A 26610-nucleotide genomic window follows, 5' to 3' on the forward strand; every position below is an offset into this window, starting at 1 on the left:
CACTGCTCAAAAAACATTAAATAGTCCGACTCAAATTTGAACCTGAACATAAATGCTGTGCTGCCTGGGGATGCTTCAAGCGCTCAGAGAAAGGAGTATGAATGTAAGGTTTCCCCACTGACACGGAGAGGAGGAAAGAATGGCTGGCTCAAGTCAGCAGGAGCAATTTAACTATCACAAAAGACAACAACTGCAACAACATATGTGAGGTAATCATATTTTTCACAAAACGAAGACCACACCATTGGGAAGCTTAACGTCTGTTTAATAAAAATAAGGAACGGGGAGAGGCTTGCAAAGCTCTGGGAGTTGAGACTCAGGCGCAGGGTGAGGGTCTCATGCAGGTCTTCAGGCTCCATTGAATCCCCCTGGGGTTCTGGTGCTGAAAGAGGGAGACAGGAGAAAGGGTTAGATACATCTAGCAACCTAGAGGATGGGAAATTGCCGACCTATTTTAAAACGTACCTTGTGTTTTCACTCTCACTTAAGTCCCTCTCCCTTTGCCACCAATCCAACATCAGCTGAGCTGCAACTTAATACAGACAGGTAATAATCAACAGAATCACAAAGACATAATATGACTCTGCTAAAAACACTCACCCATAAATTACGTTTTTGTTTACTGTTTGGAAGTCTCAAATATGCACTCTAAATCCATATCGATAGCGAGGTATCACAAAAATAGCTCTCTTCCTTATTATTGTGTAACGTTAACTATATTATACTAGCTTGAACTCCAAAATGGATATCCTCATTTCACCACCTCCACCCACTACAATCACACGCCCCAATGTTATATTTAACTAATATGTAACTCCCTCCACCCCGGATAAAAGCACGTTAAGAAGCCCCTTTTCTCTAATTCCACAACATTGGAGGAAATAACATTAAGAGAACGGATTAATAGGATGTTCGTGGTTAACGTGTGTTGCTAACGTTATCCGGCATTCTAGCCTAATCTGTTATCTGTAAACGTCAAATATACTGATTGAAGGGATAATCCACTAACATCCTTTAATACACATGTGTAGTTAATTTGATTCAGATGTTCTGATAATATCCGCAATATAAATCTTTAAACGTCTTCTTACCTTTAAAAGTCCATCACGAACGGTCTATTATGCTACAACTCTACTGCACTGCTAGCCGCAGATCCTCTCAATAGTTTCCCGGAAGTGCTCCGCGATCCGCCATTGCTGTAAAAAACTGGTCCATTGGAGTGAACAGCGGCGCAGCGAGGACCTTCTCTCACAAAGCGCATTTGCGTACCGACGTACTTGTGAAGCTTTTCCAGAAGGCGGTTAGATCACCGGACGACAGAGTCGGTCTCCGTGTGCACAGACAGGGCTGCTGTTAACGTCGGTCTGTACAACGGAACTGTACCAAAACTACGCCAACCGGTTGCGGAGGGAGACTCCCCCCTTCACGGGAGAACTGCGCTAAAACAGCTGATCATAACGTTCACACTCTGTGCTCACGAAGTACTCCACTAGCCCCCCCCCCCTCTGTCGACTTTCCTGAAGTACTCCCCCGTTGATAGAAATCAACACGTAATGAATTAAGACCCCACGGTTTGATGATTGATAGGTGTGTGGGTTGTCTTTCATTTTGACACGCAGACAAATGTTATAATAAACATAGATAGCCTACTGTATGTTAAATGGATATATCCGCCTTCTTTCATTTATCTTTCCATTCCCACAACAATATACATAAATAAATGGCATATTTTGGACATAGTTCGAATGGTGATTAATCATGATTAATTAATTTTTAAGCTGTGATTAATCTGATTAAAATGTGTAATCGTTTGACAGCCCTAATATATATATATATATACAGTGCAATAATTCTTTCATGCTAAATGAAGCTCTGTTGGATATCACTAGATCCTGTTACAGCATAATAGAAGTACATAACAATTGATGTGTACATTAGCATAATTACTAGCTAGCCGCTAGCTGCTAACTGCATAATAACAAGCCATTAGGCTTGTTTGAGACACATTGCGGCTCGCCTCGAAAGTAGACGAGAGTAGCCGATCGCAGCCGGGGGAGGTGTCAAAAAGCTCGTCTTAAGTCGGACAGCTCGGACTCGGCTTGACTGGCTGGGTTTGCAATGGCGGAAATTCCATTTTACCCACTGTAGTGAAGGTGATCTCCATTGCTTTATATAGGTTTGTTAATTCAGTCATGATGATGAACCACACCAGTGACTGGGTTCCATAATTAGAAATTCTCCTCCCTCTTAATGTTTGCAAAACTGATAGGTGGACAGGCTACAAATGATCAGTCCCTTCAGATCCGCACACATGAAGCTTCATGAGCATGAATTGAACAGACCTGCTGCTGTGTTAATTCTTTAGCTGCCACTTTAAGCTTTATGATGTGTACAACATGGATGTAATTTGATTTTAAATGATGTATTCAATAAATAAAGTTAAACCAAATCATTACATTACAATAGATTTTATTTTAATGATTTGGTTTAACTTGAAGAGAAACTTTATTGTTATTGCACATATTACAGGTACTGAGACAACGAAATGCAGTTTAGCTTCTAACCACCAGGTGCAACAAGCAGTGAAGTGGAAAGTAATGTACACAATCTACAGAATAACATATAGAATGAATTGAATGATGAATAAACAGTGGGGTATGAATACACTAGATATCAGCCTGTGAGCAGTATGAACAGTGTGTATGAATATGCTAAGATATATAAAGTATGAAAACGGTAAGCAGTATAGTATAACATATATAGATATTAATTTCACGATGATAAACATTGTGGAACAATGATGAAAAATGGGAATGGATGTGGCGACGTAAAACTGACACAAAACAACAACAAACTTTTGCCAGCCAATTGGAGAGTTTCATCAGCAGCACGTGGTAAAAACCACCAATGAGCGCTCAGCTCGAGATACCAGCGAGCCGTTTCCCATCAAGCATTTCGCTTCCGCAACTCGTGGAGAGTAACTGCGCCAACTCGCCTCGCCTCGCTCTCAAGGCTGCGGGCGTCTTTGTCCCGCGAGATTTCAAAGTCTCATGTGGGCGAGCCTCCAGAGCAAGTCGGACAAAATGACTAACCATCATGCAACGCACTAGCAAGACATTGATCGCAACTGCGCAGGTCTGCGCAGGTCTTGCTTGTCTCAAACAAGCCTATTACCATGCTGTCATGAACGCACGGTGCTGTTACGTGTACGCAAATTGACGTGCTTGATGTAAACGAGCATGTTGGTTAAAGTTGCGCATGCGCTATGAACGCACATACGGGTACTTCTCAGGCATGCCGGGTAATCTGTGACGTTTCACTCTCTCAAAAGTTGTGCCATTTTATCATCATGCGCTCATGAGCAACTCTCATAGGAATGAATGAGGCCCCACCTCCCACGCTGTATCCAGTTCTTATTATACATCCATGGACGCGGCCAGTACACGGCGGTACACGATGGTACACGACACGCCCACCTGACACGACACTACGGTGGCTGAGAAGGGTCTAGCTGCGGCCGCGGACAGTGGAGGTTGAACCAAGCCCCCAGGAGTGCGCCGGAGTCTTGTGGCCAAACGGCGGTACTACACTTCCTTTGTGGTCTCTCACTCGTTGGATAATTTTTTTTAAACTAAATAAACTACCCAGTATGAACGTTCCCGGGTAGCAGTTCTCTTCCCTCCCTTCAATCGAACCCTTCCCTTCCCCCCATCCTAACCCTAACCACTCCCTACCTTTTTACCTAATCCTAATCTTCCTTCCTCCCTCCTAAACCCCAAAACCTCTCCTACTGTAAGAAATTAAAATCAATGTTTATACTACATGGGCTGTATGATGTAAATCTCGTCAATTCGCTTTTAACGGTGGTGCCTCTCAGCCACCGTAGTGTCGTGTCAGGTGGGCGTGTCGTGTACCATCGTGTACCGCCGTGTACTGGCCGCGGCCGCAGCTAGACCATATTGTCGCCGCGACTCGGTCTCAAGTCTGCGGGCGTCTATGTCCTGCGAGATTTCAACGTCTCATGTAGGCGAGCCTCCAGAGCAAGTCGGACAAAATGCAGTAGGGCCTGGCTCATTTCGTGGCATCTGCAGGCAGTGGCAAGTCCTTCCGGCATATGCCACAGAGGCCGCTACTCTGTGGTAGCTGTGGCAAGTACTTCCGGCATATGCCACAGATGCCACAATTTGCCGAGGCATCTGCCGCTGCTCAACGGGAGTTGCCACAAGATGCCAGAGTAAGAGAACGTTTACGGTAGCTGCCACTCGCCTTCCGTGGCAAATGCTGCTATTTAAACCCGTATTTATCGTATAAAATGTCGCTGTTTTGGCATGACTTTATCGAACTGATCTGTACACAGGACTGATGATCTGTACACAGGGTTGGGTTGTAACGGAATACATGTAACGGCGTTACGTAATCAGAATACAAAAACCAAGTAGCCTAACTGTATTTAGCTCGCGTTACATTTGATAAACAACTAATCTGAATACAGTTACTTTCGTAAACCTGAAGTGAATACATTTTGGAATACTTATTGAAATTATTGGTGGAAAAGTTTCCTCACAAAATGCATCCTAATATTCATTACCGGCAGAACTGTGTGCACAGCGCAGCAGCATGTCTGTGAGGCCCCACCCCCGCACGCAGATGAGAGAGAGATCTCTTTTTAAATATATTGAAAGTTAGAAACGGAGATGGTTCGATAAAACGTGCAAGATAACGTTTATGTAGCATTTCTTTATTGTCGAAATGATGACATTTCATAACTGGATCAAATCAAAGTGAATGGCCTGCTGCTGCTGAAGGTATGGGGCAAATATAAGTCCTTTGCCTAATTTATAAAGTAAACTTAGCATCTCACGAGCAGTGGCAACTGCAATCAGTTACAGCTGCCCTAAGTCTGTAGCCAAGTCTAATAACACCAGTGTACACGTTGCTGTGTCAATACAGATATGTATTTGTTAATTATTTGTCTTTACTAGTCTTACACCTGGTTTATCGTAGCAAGCAGTGGAAACTCCCCTCAAGAAGCGACAATTGCCAAGGGCGTTGCAACCCTCACTCGCCAATATTTCATCATAAATATAGCACGTTTGTTTATTTTAGCAAACCATGCTCCAAGTAAAATTGAATGGAAATGATAATGTATAATCTATTTGAAAAATAGAGATCGCACATCAGTCCTGTGTACAGATCAGTTCGATTTTACACGATAAATACGGGTTTAAATAGCTGCATTTGCCACGGAAGGCGAGTGGCAGCTACAGTAAACCTTCTCTTACTCTGGCATCTTGTAGCAACTCCCGTTGAGCAGCGGCAGATGCCTCGGCAAGTTGTGGCATCTGTGGCATATGCCGGAAGTACTTGCCACAGCTACCACAGAGTAGCGGCCTCTGTGGCATATGCCGGAAGGACTTGCCACTGCCTGCAGATGCCACGAAATGCGCTTGCTGTCTCTCACAAAATGACTAACCATCATGCAACGCACTAGCAAGACGTTGATCGCAACTGCGCAGGTCTCGCTTGTCTCAAACAAGCCTAGTGCAATTATGGAGGGTGGAGATCTGGAGTATTTCATCAAAAATAATTGTACTAAACTTCCGCTACAGCAGCAACAACAAATACAATCTGATTAAAGGTCTCCTGATTTAGTTTGTGAATGAATGCTTATTAGAGTTTCGGCTGGAGAGTGCGTGGTTAGATAACAGGCACAAATACAAATACAAATGTGTGTAAAATGATACCTGGTGCTGTAATCACTCATCTGGTTACGTTATTACATTGACCACCATACCCCCGACCCAAAAGAAAGGACGTATTATTGGCTTCCCCTAATTTTTTCCCCACGCCACGCTACTGAAAACGGAGATGGTTAGATAAAATGTGCAAGATAACGTTTATGTGGCATTTATTTATTGTCAAAATGATGACATTTCATAACGGGATCAAATCAAAGTGAATGGCCTGCTGCTGCTGAATGCATGGGGCAAGTGACTGGAAAAAGTTTTAAAAGTTATTATATCGTTTCAGATAATAAATAATAATGATAATTCATTCTATTTAGGGGCGCCTTTCAAAGCACCCAAGGACACCTTACAATTCATAACATATTCCAAGGAAAGGTTTTAAGACAGTACAAAGAATGCAGTCCGGGTGATGTTTTTTATGTGGGGTGCAGATGAGAGGGAGCTGTCCAGAATGACACGAAGATGTTGTGTTTGAGTTCTTGATAAGCCATTAAAACAGTAAAATAAGTGTCTCCTGTGCACCAAAACATACCCATATGTTATGGAAAAAGAAAGTATTCCAAAAGTAATCTGAATACGTAACTGTAACTGTATTCTGATTATATTCAGAGCATGTATTCAGTATTCAGTAACTGATTACATTTACAAAGTAACCGTCCCAACCCTGCCTAGAAGTTATCCTTCGTTAGCGTGAAGAGTCTGCTAAGCGTGTGTGCTCCACCCCCCCCCCCCCCCCCAACTTCAACAATTCTGGGCTATATAAAAATCGCTGGCCCGCGATAGTGTCTATTGGATACATTTTGGCCCTTAGACAAATGTAGTTGGTGATCCCTGGCCTGGTCTATGGAGTACAGCACAACATGGCTGCTCTTACATCCTGGCTACTGACAGGAGGAGCTCTCCGTCCGGTAAATCTGCGCCCGAGTTTTAAACAGGCCAAAGCGAGCCGTGAGAAGAAAGAAATCCCGCCTGAAGGTGTGAGTGAAGAAGGCATAAAGAAAGGGGTTGGAGCAGGAGTTGATGGGGTAGAAGAGGACCAGCAACAGTTTGGCATCTGACACGGTGATGAGAGGGAGCTTGAGGGCGGCTGACACAGCAAAGACGGAGATGGGAGCCATGCAGACAAAGTCTGTGAAGATGAGCACGGCCATGCGTTTGGCCACGCGAGTGTCGGCGTGGGCGTGCACAGACGAAGGGTTCCGGACGGTCAGGTAGATGCTGAGGTAACAGCCACACACACAGAAGAAAGCCAGGATGTTGAAGAGGAGGAGAGACACCACGTAGACCTGAGCCATCGGAGACTCCACATCCATGGGCAGGCAGATACTCACCTGTAACACACACACATACAGACAGGTGAACATCAACATATACTGCATGTACTGAATTATCATGATATAAACTGGAATTAATATGCTAAACAAAGAAAGCTTTAAAGTCTCTCAAAAGGTTTGTGGCCAAGAAAGCATTAAACAGACATCTACTCTTTATGGAAATATTTTTATATTCAGATGAACAAAGAAACTACATCACCATCTTAAGGTCATTCAAATAAAGAACATAACACCTTGAAGTCATTTTTATATAACTGAATTTGTACAGCTTGTAACTTTCTTTAAAAACATAGGTTTAATATTGGAAATGATTAAGTTTAATAATGAATATGTTGATCGACAGAATGTATCTGCAATCATTTTGTTAATCAATTAATTGTAAAAAAAACATTTGATGATCTTCAGGTTCTTTAATGTTTTAAAGACTTGAATACCTGTGATGTTGATCAGCCACAATAAAACATTTAATTATGTTACCATGGGCTCTAGAAGGGTGACAGTTTTCACTTTGTTATTATGTTTTATGGATCAAACAATAAATTGAGAAATAATTGGCTTAAAAACTAATACAAATAACTGCCCTGTATCTAGAATGTCATCTCAAACATAAACAATATTGCATTTAATGAGTTGTTTTTGCATGGTTTGAAGCATGTTTTAATGCATATAAATCAGTATGTCCATTTGTAGAAAAAGACTTGACTGACCATTTTGCATTCCTAACCATATGGACTGGAGCAAATTCTGAAGGAACATATAGTAATATTTTTCACAGGGAGTATGGAGAGTGTGCGGCCTTCACAGAGCGCTCACCTTGCCGTAGCTGCTGACCCCGACTGTGGGCAGCAGAGCAGCGATGGAGGAGAAGATCCAGCCTGCTGTCATGACGACGCATGCGTGTCTCAGGCGAAGTTTACGGTCCAGCCGCAGAGCGTGTGTGATCGTGTGCCAGCGCTCCAGAGTGATCGCTGTTAAAGTGAACACTGACAGCTCACTGGCAAACACCTGTCATGGAAACAAACAGGCAGACATTTATGAGTGTTGTTATTTATGTAGTGCTAGGATCTGCCTGCACAGAACTCCAAACACACCGTGAAGAAGCCCGCAACGCTGCAGCCCAGGCCCGTCTGCCAGTCTATGGCCCAGTTGTAGTACAAGCCACGAGTCAGCATGTCTACCGTTGCTATGATGATCAAGTAGATGCCCATGCAGAGGTCAGAGAAAGCCAAATGGCACATGAGGAAACGAGGAACGGTCAGTTTGGAGCGGCTGCCTGACAACACATGAGGAAGAGAAAAAAGACAAAATCTTTGTCATCAAACTGTTCTTCGTGAACCAATTCTGTAAAACCTCATCAAGTCGATATTTTGTCGTGAGAAAGAGAAGAAGAAACTGATATCGCCTATAAGCAAAGGACAAAAGCAAGGAACTTTAAGAAGGAAATTAGGAAAGGCAGGTAAAAATGAAGAAAGAGCACAAGGAAGGAAAGCAGAGAGTAAAAAAGGGAAGGAAATGAATAAACAAACACTGAGAGAAAGTAGGACAGATTAAGGGAAGGTAGTAAGAAACACAATTACTATTGATTGTTATATATTGGTATTTCATACCTAACAAAACCAGAAGAACGGCTGCATTCCCCACCAGCGCAAGCACAGAGATGATCCACATGAGGGCCCGCAGGGGGACAGCAGCCATGATGTCCTCACAGGGGTTAAAGGCATCTTTGATTGGGGTGCAGGTGACGAGGGTGAAGTTGGGGCAGCTTAAGTTTAGCAATTTATAAATGTTTGCATTGGGGCACGGCTTCTCATTCCCCGATCTAGCACAAAATGACACAAAGAGTTCTACTTTGTTTTTACCATAAATACATTATCCTCTTTACTTTACATATTTTTCAGATTTTATGTCAACAAGACTTCAAGATCAAGGCTCTGTGGGCAGTTCTATAGTATTAGTTAATTGTAATGATCAAACAATGGAGAAGACACTGATATCACAAACAAAACATTGCTTAAATATGTAAAATATATTCCTGTTAGTCATTTACATTTAAATATTATGCGTTGTACACCCTCACAAAAAATGTGATCAAATTGACTAAAATGTTGCATTAATTTGACCTAATAAATGGGTATATATGTTTGTATGTTTCCCCAACAGTAAAACCTATAAAATATTATTTAATAGACATTATTTAAAATGGCTGATATGTTAGCCTAATCGAAAATAAATGTGATATCTGGGCATACATTTTTGCAATAATAAACACATTTTAGGAAAAGAATATATATTTTTGGAGAGAATTCTAAAACAAATATCTTGATAAAAGCCCATAAAGTTGTACATTTGTTTTTAAAATAATTGTTTCACACAGAGAAATTAAAACATAAGAGTGCCATTGATCTTCTCATTCAATCTCTCTGCAAGAAATCAGCATATTTTGTTGATCTAATACTCCTTTAATTTCCTGTTCATAAACCTTTTGGGATGATAATGCATGCATACCCATTTCTGTAAATCTTTTTGAAGGGACAGCAGTGAGACGGGTACGTCAGGTTGGCGCGTTGGAGTTTGGTGAAAAGTTTAACATCAGGAAGCTTTTTCAGATTATGTGCGGACTCTGCGATCAGCACCAGAAGTCCACTGAGGTTGCAGTGTGGCAGGGATTTGAGGGCTGTGTTGGAAATATCCCTACACACAAACAAACACAAACAAATTGCTATCTAACACTCATCATTTCATAATTCAATGTCACATATGTCTTTTTAAGTTAATCAAAGCTTAAATTCACCTTTTTAAGGGAATAGAAACTCCAGTAACAAAATGTAATTATATTATTGGTAGAAAATTCATGACTCTGACTGATTTCCAAATGATTGATGGAATGTGTATTAAAAACACACCATAGCAATGAAAGTCTAAACTACAACAGTCTTTTCTTCTGATTGCTACTTCAATAGGTGTCTCTTTGATTGGAGTACAAACAGGTGAAAGAAATCTCTCTCCAAACCAGATTAAAAGCACTTGATTTATTTTTATCTTGAATCTGGCATGTATATAAGGTGTTTCTGAGCCACATTGTGTTTGTCGTTTTCTCCTAGTTTTTATAAGTGATGATGAGCAGCGAGAATCATGAGTGACTGCTGATGTCATGCTTACAGTATTTCCAACTCACTGGAACCTACAAAGGCGTTGCGATTGATGTGAGTAAGCTGTTTGTTTCCTTTTAGGGACCTAAGAGAGAAAAAAATCAAATATGTAAGATGATTTTTTTCTTTTCTTTTTGAGTAAATCTTCTGTTTGTATCGTGTGTGCTGTGACTCACAAACTGCCAATCTTTGTGTCGTTGAAGGCGTCACTTGCCACCTTCTTGATGCCATTTCTGCAGAGCATTCTGTCATTAGAAAGGGAAGCCAAAAAACAGTTATGTGGCTCCAACACAAACAATTCCTAACAATAAACTCTACTGAATAATACAAGCTAATTTTAGTGTCTGCAGTTCCTTTGTCAGTATGATTTCACAAAAACACGAAATTGAAAGTATTAACTATTATGTAAGACTTCCTCAGACGCTGTTGGCAAAAAACATTTGTTAGACTATACAGTATATTTAGATTCTACTTAAATGAAAGCGGTATTGCCACAATTTATAAATACTCCATTATAAGCAAGAATTTTTTTAAATGACAATGTTCTTGCAGAGGTGCATCATTGAACTAGAAAATGCATTTCCTGCAGAAAATCCTTGCGAATGTGATCATTTTAAAGTTGGAATGAAGTCTCTAGCTGAAAGTATGTGGAAGGAGAAGCAATTGGCGCAAGGTGTAGGTAAAAGAGGATTTGAAGGTTCCTCCCATTGACTTCCATGTTAAAAAAAGAGTTTAAAAAGCTGAATATTCCAAAAAGTATTGAAAGAAAAAAGATGAAAGTTTCCCATCGATTGCTGAAAAGGCTGAATAGTTTGATATTTGAATGGTTTCTGTAGCTGAAAGTGTGCTGAAGTTATTGAGAGCCAAAGTATTGGTTGATTTGAAGATTCGAAGAACTATAGTGGAATGCTATAAATAGCATTCACACTAATTAGGTTTACTGAAAGCAATAATATTAAGTTGAACCTAATATTTTAAACTTAATATTATTGCTTTCAACTAACCTCATACAATTATGTGGAATCTGTTGACATAATACATTTAATTAAATTCAACGTTTCAATTTCTTGAGTGTATAGTATATTTCTATATATACAGTTTTTAAGTGTCCAACTTTTGAAAGAAATGTGTCTAGTACAAGTTAAAGTACTAAAGATTAAAAGTAAAGTCAATTGTTATCTGAAGGAACATGTGTTTTGGTACATTCTGTCAAAGAATATTTCTGTCTTTACTTTAGATATTTAACCTTATTGCCTGTTGACGTTTACGACTAACCCTGATCTGTGACGCCAGCTTTAAGGAATGTGCTCCAGCACTTAGTCTCAGTTTTATGACCGGTCAACTTTCGGTCACAGAGCCTAAGAGTCAGATAAGTGATTCAGTGTCTCCAGGCCCCAATATGCTCATTAACTCTCTGTAAACTAGTTAAAAGGTCTATCGAGAGATACGCTGGTCAGATTTGACATGGCAACCCACCCGTGCAGTCAGAACCTTTTGCTGCTGTGACTTGTGATATGAATTCTCCGGCCGTTGACTTGTAATAAACATCATTGTTTGACATCAAAGCTCCAACTCTCCTCGTGTCTCTCTGAGTCCTGACTCTCCATTGCTGCAGAAGTTTCCCTTACACATTCTATGTATTATAATATGATATTATTAATTATAAGCATTTTATTGTTGCAACTGGTTGAGAGGGAGTTACTTTTTTACAATATGTAAGGTAGTTCAATATACAGTATTTTATTTACTGATGAGAGGGTTTGTATTTAAATAATGATTTGTTAAGCATCTAATAAACTGTTGGAAAAATGTACATAAGCAATACACCACTTAACTTACACATATAGTATAGTAGAGAGAAAGAGACGTAAGGTAGCATACATATGGAGATACTCAATGGAATAAAAACAAAGAGGCAGCACGAGTGTTAAAACTGCTGAGAAGAAGACAAGTTGTAGAAACACATGCAGGACTTAGTGAAGAGGGCAGAGAGTGTTTCAGGGAACATTCATCATTGCGCATGTAATGCCCACTCAGAGCTGTGTGAGGGTGGCACACGTGTTTCTAAAAAAGTAATGAATGTCTTACATCTTGCTGATGTGTTGAGTGCAGAGGCCTCTGAAGGCATTGCTGGGGACTCTCCTTATGTCGATGTTATCTTTCATTTCACTAAGCAGCACAACGATAAAAACATTAATTCAAATATGATGAAAAACAGCAGATATGAGTACAAGAAATATCAGTAATACATGCTGCAATCTTCTTTAAATCCACTTTGAAGCTGATGGATGTCAGATGGTTTGAAGAAGAATTTATAAATGCCGGGGATAAGGGACAGATGGTTTGTTTTCTTGATACTCCGTTCTGTAGGGACTACTCAGTGCGTAGGTTTTGTTCAATGGTGTGATTTCTTCTGGGCATATTTAACTCTGTGTGCAAACAATAGCATACATGTTCAAATGCAAGTGGGAATAATAGTGTGTGGGAATTTGTGTTTAGATACGTACAACTGAAAGCTTTCGGCCGTGGAGTGGATCTTGGTGAAGTTTGGAAATCTTTTCAGCCCGGTGTTGGAGATTTCCCTATGAGGTGCAGATTAACCACCAAATGTTACTACAGTCACACTGACTGCAGACTCTGAACAACACATATTCTGTGTGGTGAGTCATCGTGATAAAATCAGACAATGTTGCATTCATTGTATTAACAGGGACACAAATGATTAAGTGAAGAGATTGCAAGATATTCAGAGAGAAGCTCATGTGGCAGAGGGATAAATAAAGCGCTCCCTGTTCCAAAAAACACACATAACAAGTTAAACGTTCAGCACTCATTTAAAACTGGGACAAAAAGGTTTTTAATTTAGAAAGACAAACAAACAAGGACAACACATTTTTTAAAAGCAATATTTTAAATATCGAACCATAATATGGAGACACCTCACAGTTGATTGATTTTTTCATATAATTTGATCAGTGCTAGGTGCATATACCATCTCTATTAAATCCAAACGACCCTCAAAATAAATCAAATGGACTTTTTTGCCATTTCTTTGCTACATCCAATGGATTCAATTTAGGTTTTTATAGAACAAAACTTTCCAAGGACACTGACTTCCAGTGGTGTAAAGTAACTAAATACATTTTCTCAATTACTGTACTTAAGTACACTTTTGAGGTACTTGTACTTGAGTATTTCCATTTTTTGCTACATTGTACTTCTACTCCACTACAATTTAGAGGTAAATCTTGTACTTTTACTACACTACATGTATTTACTTTTCAGATTTAGATGAATGATGTGAAATATAATCAACATTTAAGTAAGACTTTAGTTCCACCTGGAGTAAATTCACAAGCTACCCTGCAAAGTCATTAAAACTGGCTGCACCTTTACCAGCTTTAATAACACTTTAATGATCAATCATTATAATCAAAACATATCATATATATTATTCTAAAAATGGGCCAATACTTTTGGTACTTTAAGTATGTTTTGCTAATACTTTTGTACTTTTACTTGAGTAACATTTTGAATGCACAACTTTTACTTGTAACACTCTGGTACTTCTACTTTTACTTAACTACTTATCACAACTCAGTTGACTTCAGCCTTTCATTTAACACATTTAAATAATAATACCACATTTAAGAAAAGTTTTTTCAAAGGGAGGAATTTTGGCAATGAATTATAACAATTACTTTAAGTTATTTGAAAAGATGTAAACAATAAATGCATATTTTACATTGCTGAAATGAACAGTGTGTGACACTTGATCTATTTTCCACTGGTCGTGAGGGAGCCCTTAAAGTAGGCCTGTCTGCCATGACCCAATTTGGACTCACAATCAGCTTGAAAAACACACACTGAAGAAGGAAGAATTACACTATCACTGAGTTTAGTCAGACAACTCACGTGTTTCTTAATATGTTTATTAGAAGCAGCATATAGCTTGAGTTTGGCGTCTAGGCTCGGGCCTCATCACTCCACAGATTTACAAAGAACATTGAGTGATGATTAGATAACTATCCCCCGAGCCTACAGGTGGAAGCTGGGGTGGAAGCTGGGGTGGTGGTGGGGCAGGCGAGCAGCAGCAACATGAAACACAGCAGCAGGAACATGAACGTAGCAATAGTAAGTGAACACAGCAGTGGCATAGCGAGGCAGAGGCAGGAAGACCTGGCAGCTTAAATAGAGCGGCATGTTTAGGAGAATGTGTTTGGTTGGTTGTTAGAGGGACGAGGTGCGTTACATGTTAATGTATGATTGGTGCTCGAGTTGACTGTCTGAACTAGCTCGCAGGCTTCGCCACATTACTTACAAATGCTTTAGTCTCGTGATGTTCTTGAATGCATCTGAATGGATGTGGATCAGGTGTATTGCATTAATTATGCTTCTGAAAGGAATGCATATGTACCCATTAATATAACCGACTGCTATGACATGGTTTCACAGCTGCCATTATCGTGTTATACTTACATCGTTTGGAGTTTAGGGAGGTCAGAAAAAGCAGAAGCCTTTATACTCCTCAAAGCACCGTTGTCAGAGATGTAGCTGAGGAGAACAGAAGAATGAGCTGAGTGTGCAGCTCTTTTTGTTCCATAACAGAGACTCAACACACGAGAATGTTGTATAAAATGCGTCACAGGTAGTGTAAAAAAACCGGTATGCTCACATTTCAGTTAGCAGGGGGAGTCTGGTGAAGGCAAACGCGTTGATATTCTCCAGCATGTCGTTCCTTGATATTACACTTATGTTTGTGGTGAGAAACAGAGATTAGAAATTACATTTTGTAGAGAGTTTTTGTTATAAAGACTAATTTAACATCCCTGTTGTTGCATGTTTGCTATTTCAAATAATTACATTACACATTGTAAAAAAACCTAATGAAGTTAAAGGCGCAATTAGAATTGCAGTACTTCTGGTTCCTGTTTTCCATAGTTTTAGTGATTTGATTAATTAAATCTCATGTAAATACTATATATATATATATAATATAATATATATATATAGTATTATCATGGCAATGATGGCAATCATTCGGCTTTACAGTATGTACCATACATTTTGTGTTCGCTATTATCCACATGAACACACAATACAAGACTAAGGTTTGCAGGACAAATAGATTTTTTTGGCCTTTCTTTTTTCCATTAGTTTAGATGTGATGACACCTAAGGTAGAGTCACCACCAAATGAATCCAAACACAAGGCTGTATTTGTAATCTCAATCTATATACCAAGAATTTGAGGCCCGACCACTTCTCCTCCGTGTTTTGACTTCCCGTTCATTATGTTCCAAGTCAAAGAATAAACATGAACAGCAGACACTCACAGCCTCGTGAGGTTCTGCAGGCGGCTGAAGGCCCTCCCGGGGATCGCTGTGATCTGCTTACGCATGATAGACCTGTTGATACAAAGACCATTCACATCACCTCTCAGCAAAGATCACTGGAACATAATCACAGAGGAGAAATCCTTAAAAAGTCATTGGTGGACATTTCCACATTTGCGCATGTTACTCAATAATATTAGGAATTGTTATTTCACACAATAAGTAAACTGTTTTGTTTACAGAATATCTATCAAACATCCCAAGCTTATGTTGCTTCTGGTGGTTTTGGATCCTCGTTGAAATGGCCGTCCATTGCCGCATTCTTGTAAATATCTCAGTGTTCCTGAGCCTTGACCTTCAAGCAGAGCAGAACGGATGAGCACACACACATCGCCTCCTGGGAGTTCACAGAACGTCTCTTGGGAATGAACGCTTCTTCTTTCTGCCACAAAGTTAGTTAGTGTGTCAGCTGTATTGTAGGGTAAGAATATGTAAATCTGTGCGTTGCTCTTGTGTATGTTTAAGTGGATGCTTGTGCTTTAGGAAACCCTAACTCTTAGGCTGACCCTCTCAACCATTGTCCCATCCCCTCCTCCTTCTGGCCTTGAGATTCCTTGCAAACCTTTTAAAGGCCAACATAAAAGTTCATAGTTCACACCCTGTATCATCCAGTTATGTGTCAATGTGTCAAACAACACATAAATCACTTGCAGTATTAGCTGGCACACACGTCATTACGTCAAATCAGGGCCCTTCCCCAGTTCCTACACCATACGCCCAGTAACACTATTCTCAAAATCTGTCCTCACACACATATAATATGACATAGGCCCGCACACTTACATTACATCTTTTAATTGTTATCGCAATTTTTGACATAATACCGCTAAAGGCTGCGATATTGCACGCAGGGATAATTTGGGTTGGTTGAAAGAGAGTATCAGAAGGAAACTGCACTTTAAATGTCCTGTTTTTCATCAATATATTATAGGTCTCAGATATATACAAAACATATATCTGAAGTGTTTGGCTCGAAATAAAACAAATTGTGCATTGTAGCATCCCATAATCCCCTCTGTTTCAGCCCTGTTTCAAAAGTGCTGATTCTCTGTCTGTTACTTTAGATGAAAATAAGAAGCCACTCCCAACGCCCCTCTGAGAGATATTTGGTTAAAAATAACACAATGTCTTCAACTCTAGGAGGAGATTCAGATGATAAGGTGATGATATGTTTATGTATAAAAGTAAATCCACTCGTGAAAAAGTGGATTTTGCATAATAAGTGACCTTTAAAATGGAAATCATTGTTCGTTAGGATGCATTTTGTGTTCAGTTCAATATGTGCAATAAAAGAATGTTGGAAATATTTCACTTTATTTAAATAAAAAAAAGAAACAGGGATTTTCCTATGTTTAATCGGTGCCCTGAAAGCAGCAGGCAGGCATTGGTTTATTTATCGCAAGTAATATTAAGATGTTCAACAATGTTTTCAAATATTTTCCTGATCACTTGCAGGTTTATTATAAACTGTAGATATGGTCTTTCCAGCAATACTGCTATTATGCTTAGCTATTATGTCAACTTTTAGCACTGAGCCCATAACTACTGATTGTGGGCTGGGGTGCAGACAAAACACTAGAGAGGCTTCTCAATTCTTAAATTTCCCCTCCTCGACTCCCCTCCTCGAGACTTAGTCCCGCCCACAGGAGATGCGAGCGGAGGACCGAGGAGGGGAACCGAGGAGAGAGGAGGGGAAGCAGCAGACGTTTAAAGAAATGAGAACTCCTCTCCTCTGAGAGGTCATTTTAAAGAGACGTCTGTTCATTATTACGTGGCAACAGCTGCATCAGCTGTCGAGTGTTTTGTCATAGCACTGTATTTTATAATCTCTGTTAGATCAGCTGAACAATGTTCCCCCACATATTTACTTTTAATTCATTGAGAGTGCGGTATAATGAGACAATAACAGGCTACAGATGCGGACACACACACAAATATATTTATATAAATATATACAATTTAAAGTATGAGAGCACTCTCATAATAACGTAACACAATCAGAGACTGGATATATCCCCCCCCTCTCTCTGGTCGCTGAAATGGGGAATTGAAATTACGGGCCAAAAGTTGTATTTGCAAGTATTAAAAGTAAGCAGAGGACACCAAACCAACTGAGACCCGTCTGTCCGCCGCATCTACGCACTGTACAACACACACCTACACACTGTACCACACACACACACACACACACACACACACACACACACACACACACACACACACACACACACACACACACACACACACACATACACACACACACACACACACACACACACACACACACACACACACACACACACACACACACACACACACACACACACACACACACACACACACACACACACACACACACACACACACACACACACACACACACACACACACACACACACACACACACACACACACACACACACACACACACACACACACACACACACACACACTTTATGTACCACACACACCTACAGCTCCTAAAGCATAATCAGGCTACAGTCGTTGTGTATTTTATTATGTGAAGCACTAAATGGTCTTAGAAAAATATCGACTCTTTGTTTGTAGATATCTACTAAACTAAAGCAAATAAAGAGAGTAGGCCTGTTATACTGAGTGATATATATTATACACACTGCTCTACTTTCTGCAGGACCTCACAGCTGTTCTCACTGTAAACATCGCGACGCGATGAAAGCAGTTTCTAAAATAATATCCAGGGGATGCATGCAGAGCTGTCATTGGCTGAGATAAGTCCGGCCGTGCGTCACGCCTCCACCGTTCCCGGAAATGCATCCGCGGAGGAGCCGTAGAGGAACCATCAGTGTATCCTCGGTTATAGCTCCTCCAGAGAGCCTCCTCGACGCTCGATGCTCGGTCCTCGGTGTGCATTTAGAGAAATGAGATGTCCTTCAAAATGGCGCGCTGAAATTCATTTCCGGGTCACTACCGGAGGACCGAGGAGTCGAGGAGTCGAGCAGGGGAAATTTGAGTATTGAGAAGCGTCTTAGAATAACGCTGTTCTGCTGACAGCCCTTGGTAGGGGTAATATGCAAAGAATTGTGAAGAACACGATTGCAAGCCAGTAAACATGAACGTAATCTGTACACCATTTCTACAAGGAAGAACAAAGTGCATTCAACATATTGATTATGCTTCAGGGATACACACAGTGTGTTTTTGTGAGAAACATTGACAGTAAGTGTAACTTTAGTTTGTTTACATAAGAACTCCACTGGCCATCTTTAACCTGTGGACACATTAGAAAGCTTTGAGTTGCTGGAGGCGAGCAGACACACTCTGCATACATTTCATTAAGCAAATATTTAATAAAGACAGCATTTCAGGGCAGAATTCAGCCATGAGGACTGATGGAGGATTAGAGAGGAAAGTCTAAATGATTATGCATGCTCACGGGATGGGATATTGGACAAAGGCATGCTCCCTGAATCTGGATTGGTGTAACATGGTGAGAAATACTATTTTGGGTTGGGTTCCTTGTAATATTGACATATGTCGGCTGTCGGGGTTGAGTGAAGGGACACTTTACTCAACTACATTACACATTAATACATGAAAATCATAAAGAGGACTCAGAAAAAACGCTTTGATCAAGTCTGAGCTTTCTAAAGTTTGATACAATAACCTCAAATGACCTGATAATGGCTAGAGACTACAGATTTATAGCGAAAAAACAAAAATGTACAAGACATTTTAATTGAGCTTTTGAGTTGGTTGGCATTATAGGAAATGTATGATGACATGTTATCCAGAGCTTAAAAGTAAGTAAAGTGGATTCAAATTCAGGATATATTGGTTTTTAGCTGATTAGTTTCTGGTCCTTCTTTTTTAAATCTAAGTCTCATAACTCCAAAAATAAATGCAAAAAAGAAAAGCGCACAAATATACATGTTCACGAAAACCATCTACAATAGGGATAAGTTGAAGAAGAACTATTTTACACGAGGCTCCATATCTGCATATCCTTTGTTTTTCTGTACATTTGCCAACAAGCAGAGAAATGTATAAAGAGCTAAGAGGCATTGCCGTTATTGAAGGAAAATCCAAAGTATTCCTCTCAGATGTTAAATTATTGTGTAGCAAGCAAATTGGAATATCTAAAGTGGTTTAGACAGCACATTTTAGTGTTCATTAAACGTGTACATAATGTTTGTACTCACAGGCAACTGGTGCTGCTCGAGACATTTGATGGAATCTCTAAGACCCCAGAAAGATCTTGTTCAATTCTCCGGCAAGGTGACGCTGTCTTCATCATCGCAATCATGAACATGATCAGAATCACCACCATCATCTTTGCAGGATGTTGTTTTTTTTAGGTGTGTACTCTTTAAATCTCCTTGTTTTTCTTCCTTTGCTTCTTCTGATTGATATTTGTTTTTTTTGTTTTCCGGTCTCTCTGTCTCCCACGTGGTGTTTCTCATACATGCAGGCTGTCAACCAAAGCTGACACTCCACATTTGATATAAATAGTTTTGCCCGTTTATCAGTCTCCAACTCTGGGTCCCCGCTAGGTCGAAGAAAGAGAAGAAGTGTGAGGTGATTTGGGGGTTTCTCCCATGCACTGGTGAATAATGGGGGCATGTGAAAAGCTTTTGGTGTTTGAGGATGTAGGAGGTCTCTGCTGTGGTGTGTGTGTGTGTGTGTGTCTGTGTGTGTGTGTGTGTGTGTGGTGGAATAATGTTTTAAAAAATAGTTTTTTGTCCCATTATAATTTATATTATCTTTATCTGTGTATGTTTATATATTGATGGAGTTACATTGACGTTTCTTGGAAATCGTATCAAAGATACATAGAACAAACAACAAAAATACCGACAAAAGGGAGTTATATTTGGCCCGTTGTTTTTCAAATTCCAAGTTATGTGATTAAACTAACACAAACAGGATAATTTTAGGGAACAGGCGTGAATCTGTTTTGTCTCCTGTCTCATATTTGTGTTGAAAGAGGAGTACACCTAGCTGTGATAGCGATGGACATAATATTCCTCTCTAACTGCAGTCACCACACGTCAGCAGGACTGACAGCCTGCAAGGACACTCTCTTTCACAAACACAAACACACACACACAAACACACACACACACACACACACACACACACACACACACACACACACACACACACACACACACACACACACACACACACACACACACACACACACACACACACACACACACACACACACACACACACACACACACACACACACACACACACACACACACACACACACACACACACACACACGTTACAATCAAATCATGTTAAGGCTTTTAAAATGTTCTATTTGATGCATCTTCAGTTTCCCACACATATTCTTTTGTATTGATACATAGTTGTGTTTCTCGAACTGTGGGAACTGCATGTGGATGAACAGAGCCCTTTATTATTTATTCCAAAGCAGAAAGAAAAATACAGCCTTGAGCTCCTGACATGACCACACATTCATACATTCTCCCACAGTTTGGCTTATACACAAGGCAAGAAAGAAACAGAAAAGAGAGAAAAGACAGGAAGATAGACAGGGTCTTGCATATGCAGCTGCAAAAAGGAGTGGAAGTGAAGGACTGAGGAAGAGGAAGATAATGACATCTGTGTGCATGTATGTGCTGATACATGATACATGCAATCCCTTGCTGATTACTTTGCACCTGGCAGGAGGAAATAGTGTAGCCTAGCTTTTAACTCTGCAGCATGAAGCTAGACAGAATCCTTTATCTACAAGCATATAGATGCAGAACATCAAAAAGTAAATATACATTTTTCTCAGGATAGTTTGTTCCACGACCCTGATAGTGTGCCTCTTCATTTACTAATGTGGCTTTAGTGGGGCATTTTTAAGGACCACTGCTTTTGATGATGTAATTTCAATCACTTGCTCTCCTATATGTCAAATGTCTGTTGTGAAAAAATAGCATTGATAATGTACAAGCCTACACCTTGATGTTTTCCAGTTTATAATTTCAAGTTTTCGCACATTGTTTCACGACAGCAGCCTGTGTGTCTCTTATAACAATGACCTGACTTCTGGCATTAGTTTTACTCGGCTCTGCTTTTACTTAACAAGATATTTACAGGAAGATTCAAAGACTTAGCAATACCATTGTCACACCTGCATGCAGCAGCCTATCATAATTGCTGTCATATTCAAACTGGTAGTCTTCAGGCTCTACCGACACTGACTCAAGTGAAATCAGTTAAAGCTATGTCTTTTTGTAAGCTCTGTCCGGAGCGTCAATCATTTTTATACAACTAAGATACATGCGTTTCCCCTCAACACGTTCTCACTCCCAACCCGTCACATGTTGACGGTCGGTCAGGGCCCCTCCCCGTCACTCTATTACGCACAGGGTACCCCTTGAGAGTCAGTTTTCAACGGGCAGGGCGTCCCATAGACCTTCATAGACCTCCCATAGCGTTGATAATAGACGCCATGAGAACACTCCCCAGCAAATGCTACTCCGACGGTCGGTTGTTATTGTCAATATTAATATAATAATGATTTATTTTTTAATAGTCACACTCGATTTCGCCGATTTTCTTGTTGCCCCAGCTGGTCGACACCTCTTTTAGCAGAAACAAAGGCTACATTAATGTATTAAATCGATGTTAATCCATGTGTGTGGTTGTGGAATTAATGGACGTGCCGTTGTGCGATTGTGTTGCCAGGCAACGCAATAATTTACAAACTCTTCAACTACAACCCTAATTATATTTAAAAACATTTTAGAAGGCCTCACGAAATACTTTAATGTAAATTAAAATGTAAATGTGAAGGGATGTGTGTAATGTGGTGATTGACATTATTCACCCACGGACCTATCGGTTGTTCCGCACGGACATTTTAGTTAACCGGACTTCCTGTTGATGTGAAATCCGAAAAATAAAATAATACTTTATTCCGAGTGTGCTTGCTTTTCTCTTTGGAGGTCATCACATAACGGCATTGTAATACACGGTTCGGCTGCATTAAATATTACATATCTGCCGTAGTTCGCTATTTATAGAGCCCTGATGGGAAGACTTCTAGACAAATATGAGCAACTGCCGCCGAAACTGAATATGTGACGTGGATCATAAATATATCAGCAATTAAACAAAATCTTCAATTTCTCTTCACAATATAAGTCTCTGACTTTTATATTTGATCCAATCGGTATATTGGTATATTTACACCATAAGGGTGCACTGCTGATAGAAAGGGACACCTGGTGGTTAAAGCACGTTATTGAAATGTATTATTTTTATTATTAGATATTAATAGGAGACACAGACAGACACATTAATAAGGCTTTATTTAAACATTAAAGAATACTTTAGGTTAAGGTCTTATTTTGAATAAGAAAAAAGCTTTGGGGGTATAAATATTAAGCCTGACAAAGTACTAATATATTGCTTTCCTGCAATGTTGTATGTTTAAGCACTTATTTGAACTGATATTATACATATGTAGGCTATTATACTCTTATAAGATGTATGTAGATAGTATAAGAAATGTGCAGAATACGACAGTTTAATGGTGGAGGTATACACATATTGATAGATGTCTTGTAATGCACTGTTGAGGAACCTGCGACCCAAGTTTTTCATCTCCGACCTTGTCAGGTATTGAATACTCAATAAATAAAGAACACAGAATTATTAAATATAAAACACAGAATTTGTGTGATTATACTAAATGATTTACAAATAAACACCACTGCATATTTACAACTGTTACACATGCTGGTGTAACGCAAATGTTTCCAACTTGGGATCAATAAAGTATATCTTATCTTAAGATGATCGATGGCTACTGCCATATTTGCACAATTTGCCTCTGAACCTTGACAAGTGCATGTTTCAGGCTTATCAATGAACAACAGGAGGGGTCACAGACATAAGACCAGCTGTTAAATAAAGCTCTTCTGACCTTAGCTGTCATGTGGGTATATATTAATGCTGCCCATTAAGGGCACAAGAAATTTTCACCCATTTATTAATTATATGTTTTACATTTGAGTGTTTCCTATCCCCTAAACCTCCAGGGATGTACACAGTTTAATACTGGCAACTTCTTATTATGGGAAATACGAAAACGTCTTTTAAAACTACAACTCCCACGTGCCATAGAACATGTTGCAAAACCATAGTGCAAAACACACAATAGCCAGCATGTGTAGTTCTGGGGACGGGGTGGGGGAGGGGGGGACGGGGTGGACCCGTTCGAATCCAGTTTTGGACAGTCTGCCATGGTTCCATCCCATTTCAAAGTGTTGTTCGACGCTCGGCGTAACCCTCGGCGCACACTCAAACATCCAATCACAGAGCTTGAGGACTATCAAGGGAAGCGGAGAGAATACTTACTTCCGGGTGTAAAATTCTCTAAAGCAACTACTATGAGCTGCTCCAACCCTCGGTCCTGACGGACTCCAACTTGTGTTTATTAATCAAACAAATAAATAAACACAAGGATAATTATGTGTTATTGTTGAGTAAATAACAGTGTGTGGTTTAGAAAAGAATACAAAATTAGAAGTAAAAAACAATGAAACAATACAGATTTCAGTATTCTGAGCCCCTACTCTCCCCATAACTGACGGCAACAAAAGTCCTACATTATTCGATTAAAATAAAGAAGTAAAAACAATAAGTGTGGCTTGATATTGAGTAAGAATAAGGTTGATAAACGCTGTGAGAATGAATCTGCGGAGAGCATTTCTCCGCGATCCCAACTCGTCTATTACCAACGTTCAGGGAGCTCTATGCAAGTCAATGGGACGCCCTGCCCGTTGAAAACTGACTCTCAAGGGGTACCCTGTGCGTAATATGGTGACGGGGAGGGGCCCTGACCGCCCGTCAACATGTGACGGGTTGGGAGTGAGAATGTGTTGTTCCCCTTTAGATAATGCTAACATGCTAAATTAGTTACCATGCTTACTGTAAGCACACTAACAGTAGCCTACACACCAAACTATAATATTATCAAGTTTTAATGTCTTGTCATTATGTTAGGGTCACATAGTTGTTAATTAATTGAAAATTAACATGTGCAGTATGGGGAGGTTGAAATAATATTATAAATTCAAAGCCCAGCAGAGTTTAGGTAAGTAAGCTAAGTAGTTAGACAATAGTTTAACATGTTTCTGCTAATGTGATCATGTGTGAGCCAGGGACAGTCCATCCCAAAATAAAACAAATAATAAAAAATATACATAATGTAGCAGCAATGTCTCCTTGGATAACACTGTGCAAAAGAAAGCAAACAATAGCTAGCACCACTGAGTTAGCCAACACAACACGTTAGTCAAGGCGGGCGTTAATGTGAACATTTCGTGCTTTCAAGGGAAGAGCCTGTGGTCCATCAATCGATGCACAACCAAATTGTTGATGTAGATAACAACGGTGCGGCCTATAGCCTATAGTTCTCCATCCATCCAGGTTTTGTTTTCTGGATTGTGAAGATAATTAACGAAACTGCTCTTTTCATCTGTAAATGTAAATTATGGAGGTGTATGTTAGCATTAGGTAACTGATTTGCACTGGGGTTGTTTCTTAATAAACGGAGTAGAGCAGGTGCTGTCTTTATCTTAGCTGGCTGTGGTCAAGGACAACACAGCTACAGATGGTTACATCCAAACACAAGCCTTTTGTTGAGCACAGACTGTTCAGAGCATAAAGACAGAAAAGAAAGACAAGGCGTGAGACAAGAGAGTCACATTTGGGAGGTGTTTATTGAAAATAGCAGGTCCTTGTAGCTTCTCTCACCTGAGGATGCAAGCTCAACCCTGAGTCTCAGGGTTCTTTCATCCGGCAAAAAGCAACTCTGCAGAGACTTACGCTGCTCACTGCACTCATTCACACTTCAAAGCCCTATGTGGTGTGTGCGAGGTGCGGATTTGTGTGTCTACTGTCCCAGTTAGACACAGCAGGACATGAAAGAAAAGGTGCAACTTTCCTTACTTTGATGAAGCAGGAGGTGAAAGGGAATAGGAGAAATATGTTGGAGTCTGCAACTTGTCGATATTTTTGCTAGAAACTATAGATAGCCTATAGTTCCACATTTTGAGAAACAAGCTGATTCACTTTCTGGCAGAGTTGGATTTGGAGGTCAGCACCACTCTCACTCTCATACTTAAATATACCGCAGGATCAAGCAGATGTTAGCTTAGCTCTTTCCGAAGTAGGGCTGCAATTGATTATTATTTTATTATAGATGAGTGTACTTTCTTGGATATGAACACTAATGATGATTAAAGGGAGCTGTCATTTCCACCCCTGCGCGAACACAGACATGGTTAATCTTTGTTCAAATATTAAGGTTTACATTTCTAACAGCAAAGAAAAAGCTATGTTTGGTGGGGTTACTTTGAAAATGTATTCCGTTGCAATTGCTAGATAATTCTTAAGAAAATCTAATGAGTAATCTGAGTACCAAAATATAAAAGTAATGTAACCTGACTATTTCCTATTACTTTTGAAGCACTTCAATATTAAATGCACTGCAAGTGAATACAAGAGAAGAATAAATATCACACGTTTTATGTATTTAAAGTTACTTTTTTTTGTATCGTGATTATGTAATCCCGTAATCCCATCACTCCCTAAATCTGAGTAAATTGCAAGTAAATTACTTTCTCAATAAAAGTAAAACTCAGAAATTAAGTGTGTTCTAGAGCTGGGAATTGAAACATTTTAGTTGAAATAAATTAAAAATATTAATGGTTAATAATAATTTTTTGGAGATGCTGTCAGTTTCCTAATTTCAGCAGTGTATCAAACCGGATGGAAATTTCACCAGGAAGTGAAGAAGCATAATTCCTAAAATGATGAACTATTACTTTAAGATTTCCCCCCTAACGCAATATGAGTTACTTTTAGTTTTTCCAAATTAGCCTCTGATCTCATATGGCCTATTTAACAGTCTAGTATTTAGGCCTAGTATTTTTGTCTGCAAGCTAATGGAGGCAAAAACCGACAAA

At 39.8% G+C, this 26610-nt stretch overlaps 1 protein-coding gene and 1 long non-coding RNA gene across 2 annotated transcripts; both read right to left on the reverse strand.

The window, feature by feature from the left end:
• Positions 1–248: 248 nt before the first annotated feature.
• LOC139435792 (uncharacterized) lies at positions 249–1479 on the reverse strand. The gene is made up of 2 exons (XR_011644988.1): positions 466–1479; positions 249–382 (listed from the first exon to the last, which is right to left on the reverse strand). It is a non-coding gene; the product is annotated as an uncharacterized lncRNA (long non-coding RNA).
• Positions 1480–6503: 5024 nt separating this feature from the next.
• Positions 6504–20229, reverse strand: fshr (follicle stimulating hormone receptor). The gene is made up of 14 exons (XM_034107962.2): positions 19807–20229; positions 15566–15637; positions 14906–14980; positions 14710–14784; positions 14552–14626; positions 12738–12812; positions 12319–12399; positions 10407–10475; positions 10241–10315; positions 9587–9772; positions 8689–8900; positions 8173–8354; positions 7895–8086; positions 6504–7078 (listed from the first exon to the last, which is right to left on the reverse strand). Exons 1-14 carry the CDS (start codon positions 19935–19937, stop codon positions 6629–6631), a joined length of 1950 nt encoding a protein of 649 aa, XP_033963853.1. The 5' UTR covers positions 19938–20229; the 3' UTR covers positions 6504–6628.
• Between the last annotated feature and the right edge of the window lie 6381 nt (positions 20230–26610).

This window comes from Pseudochaenichthys georgianus, chromosome 19 (genome assembly GCF_902827115.2).
Source record: "Pseudochaenichthys georgianus chromosome 19, fPseGeo1.2, whole genome shotgun sequence".
NCBI lineage: Eukaryota > Metazoa > Chordata > Actinopteri > Perciformes > Channichthyidae > Pseudochaenichthys > Pseudochaenichthys georgianus.

Excerpts from the sequence above, each read along its gene's own strand:
- fshr (XM_034107962.2), bottom strand. The coding sequence starts at position 19,937 with ATGATGGTGGTGATTCTGATCATGTTCATGATTGCGATGATGAAGACA. Across the intron at positions 12,400-12,737 it reads ACGGCCGAAAGCTTTCAGTT|TGAAATGAAAGATAACATCG; the intron begins GTACGTATCTAA and ends TGTGCTGCTTAG. Across the intron at positions 10,476-12,318 it reads ACTCAACACATCAGCAAGAT|AATGCTCTGCAGAAATGGCA; the intron begins GTAAGACATTCA and ends TTCTAATGACAG.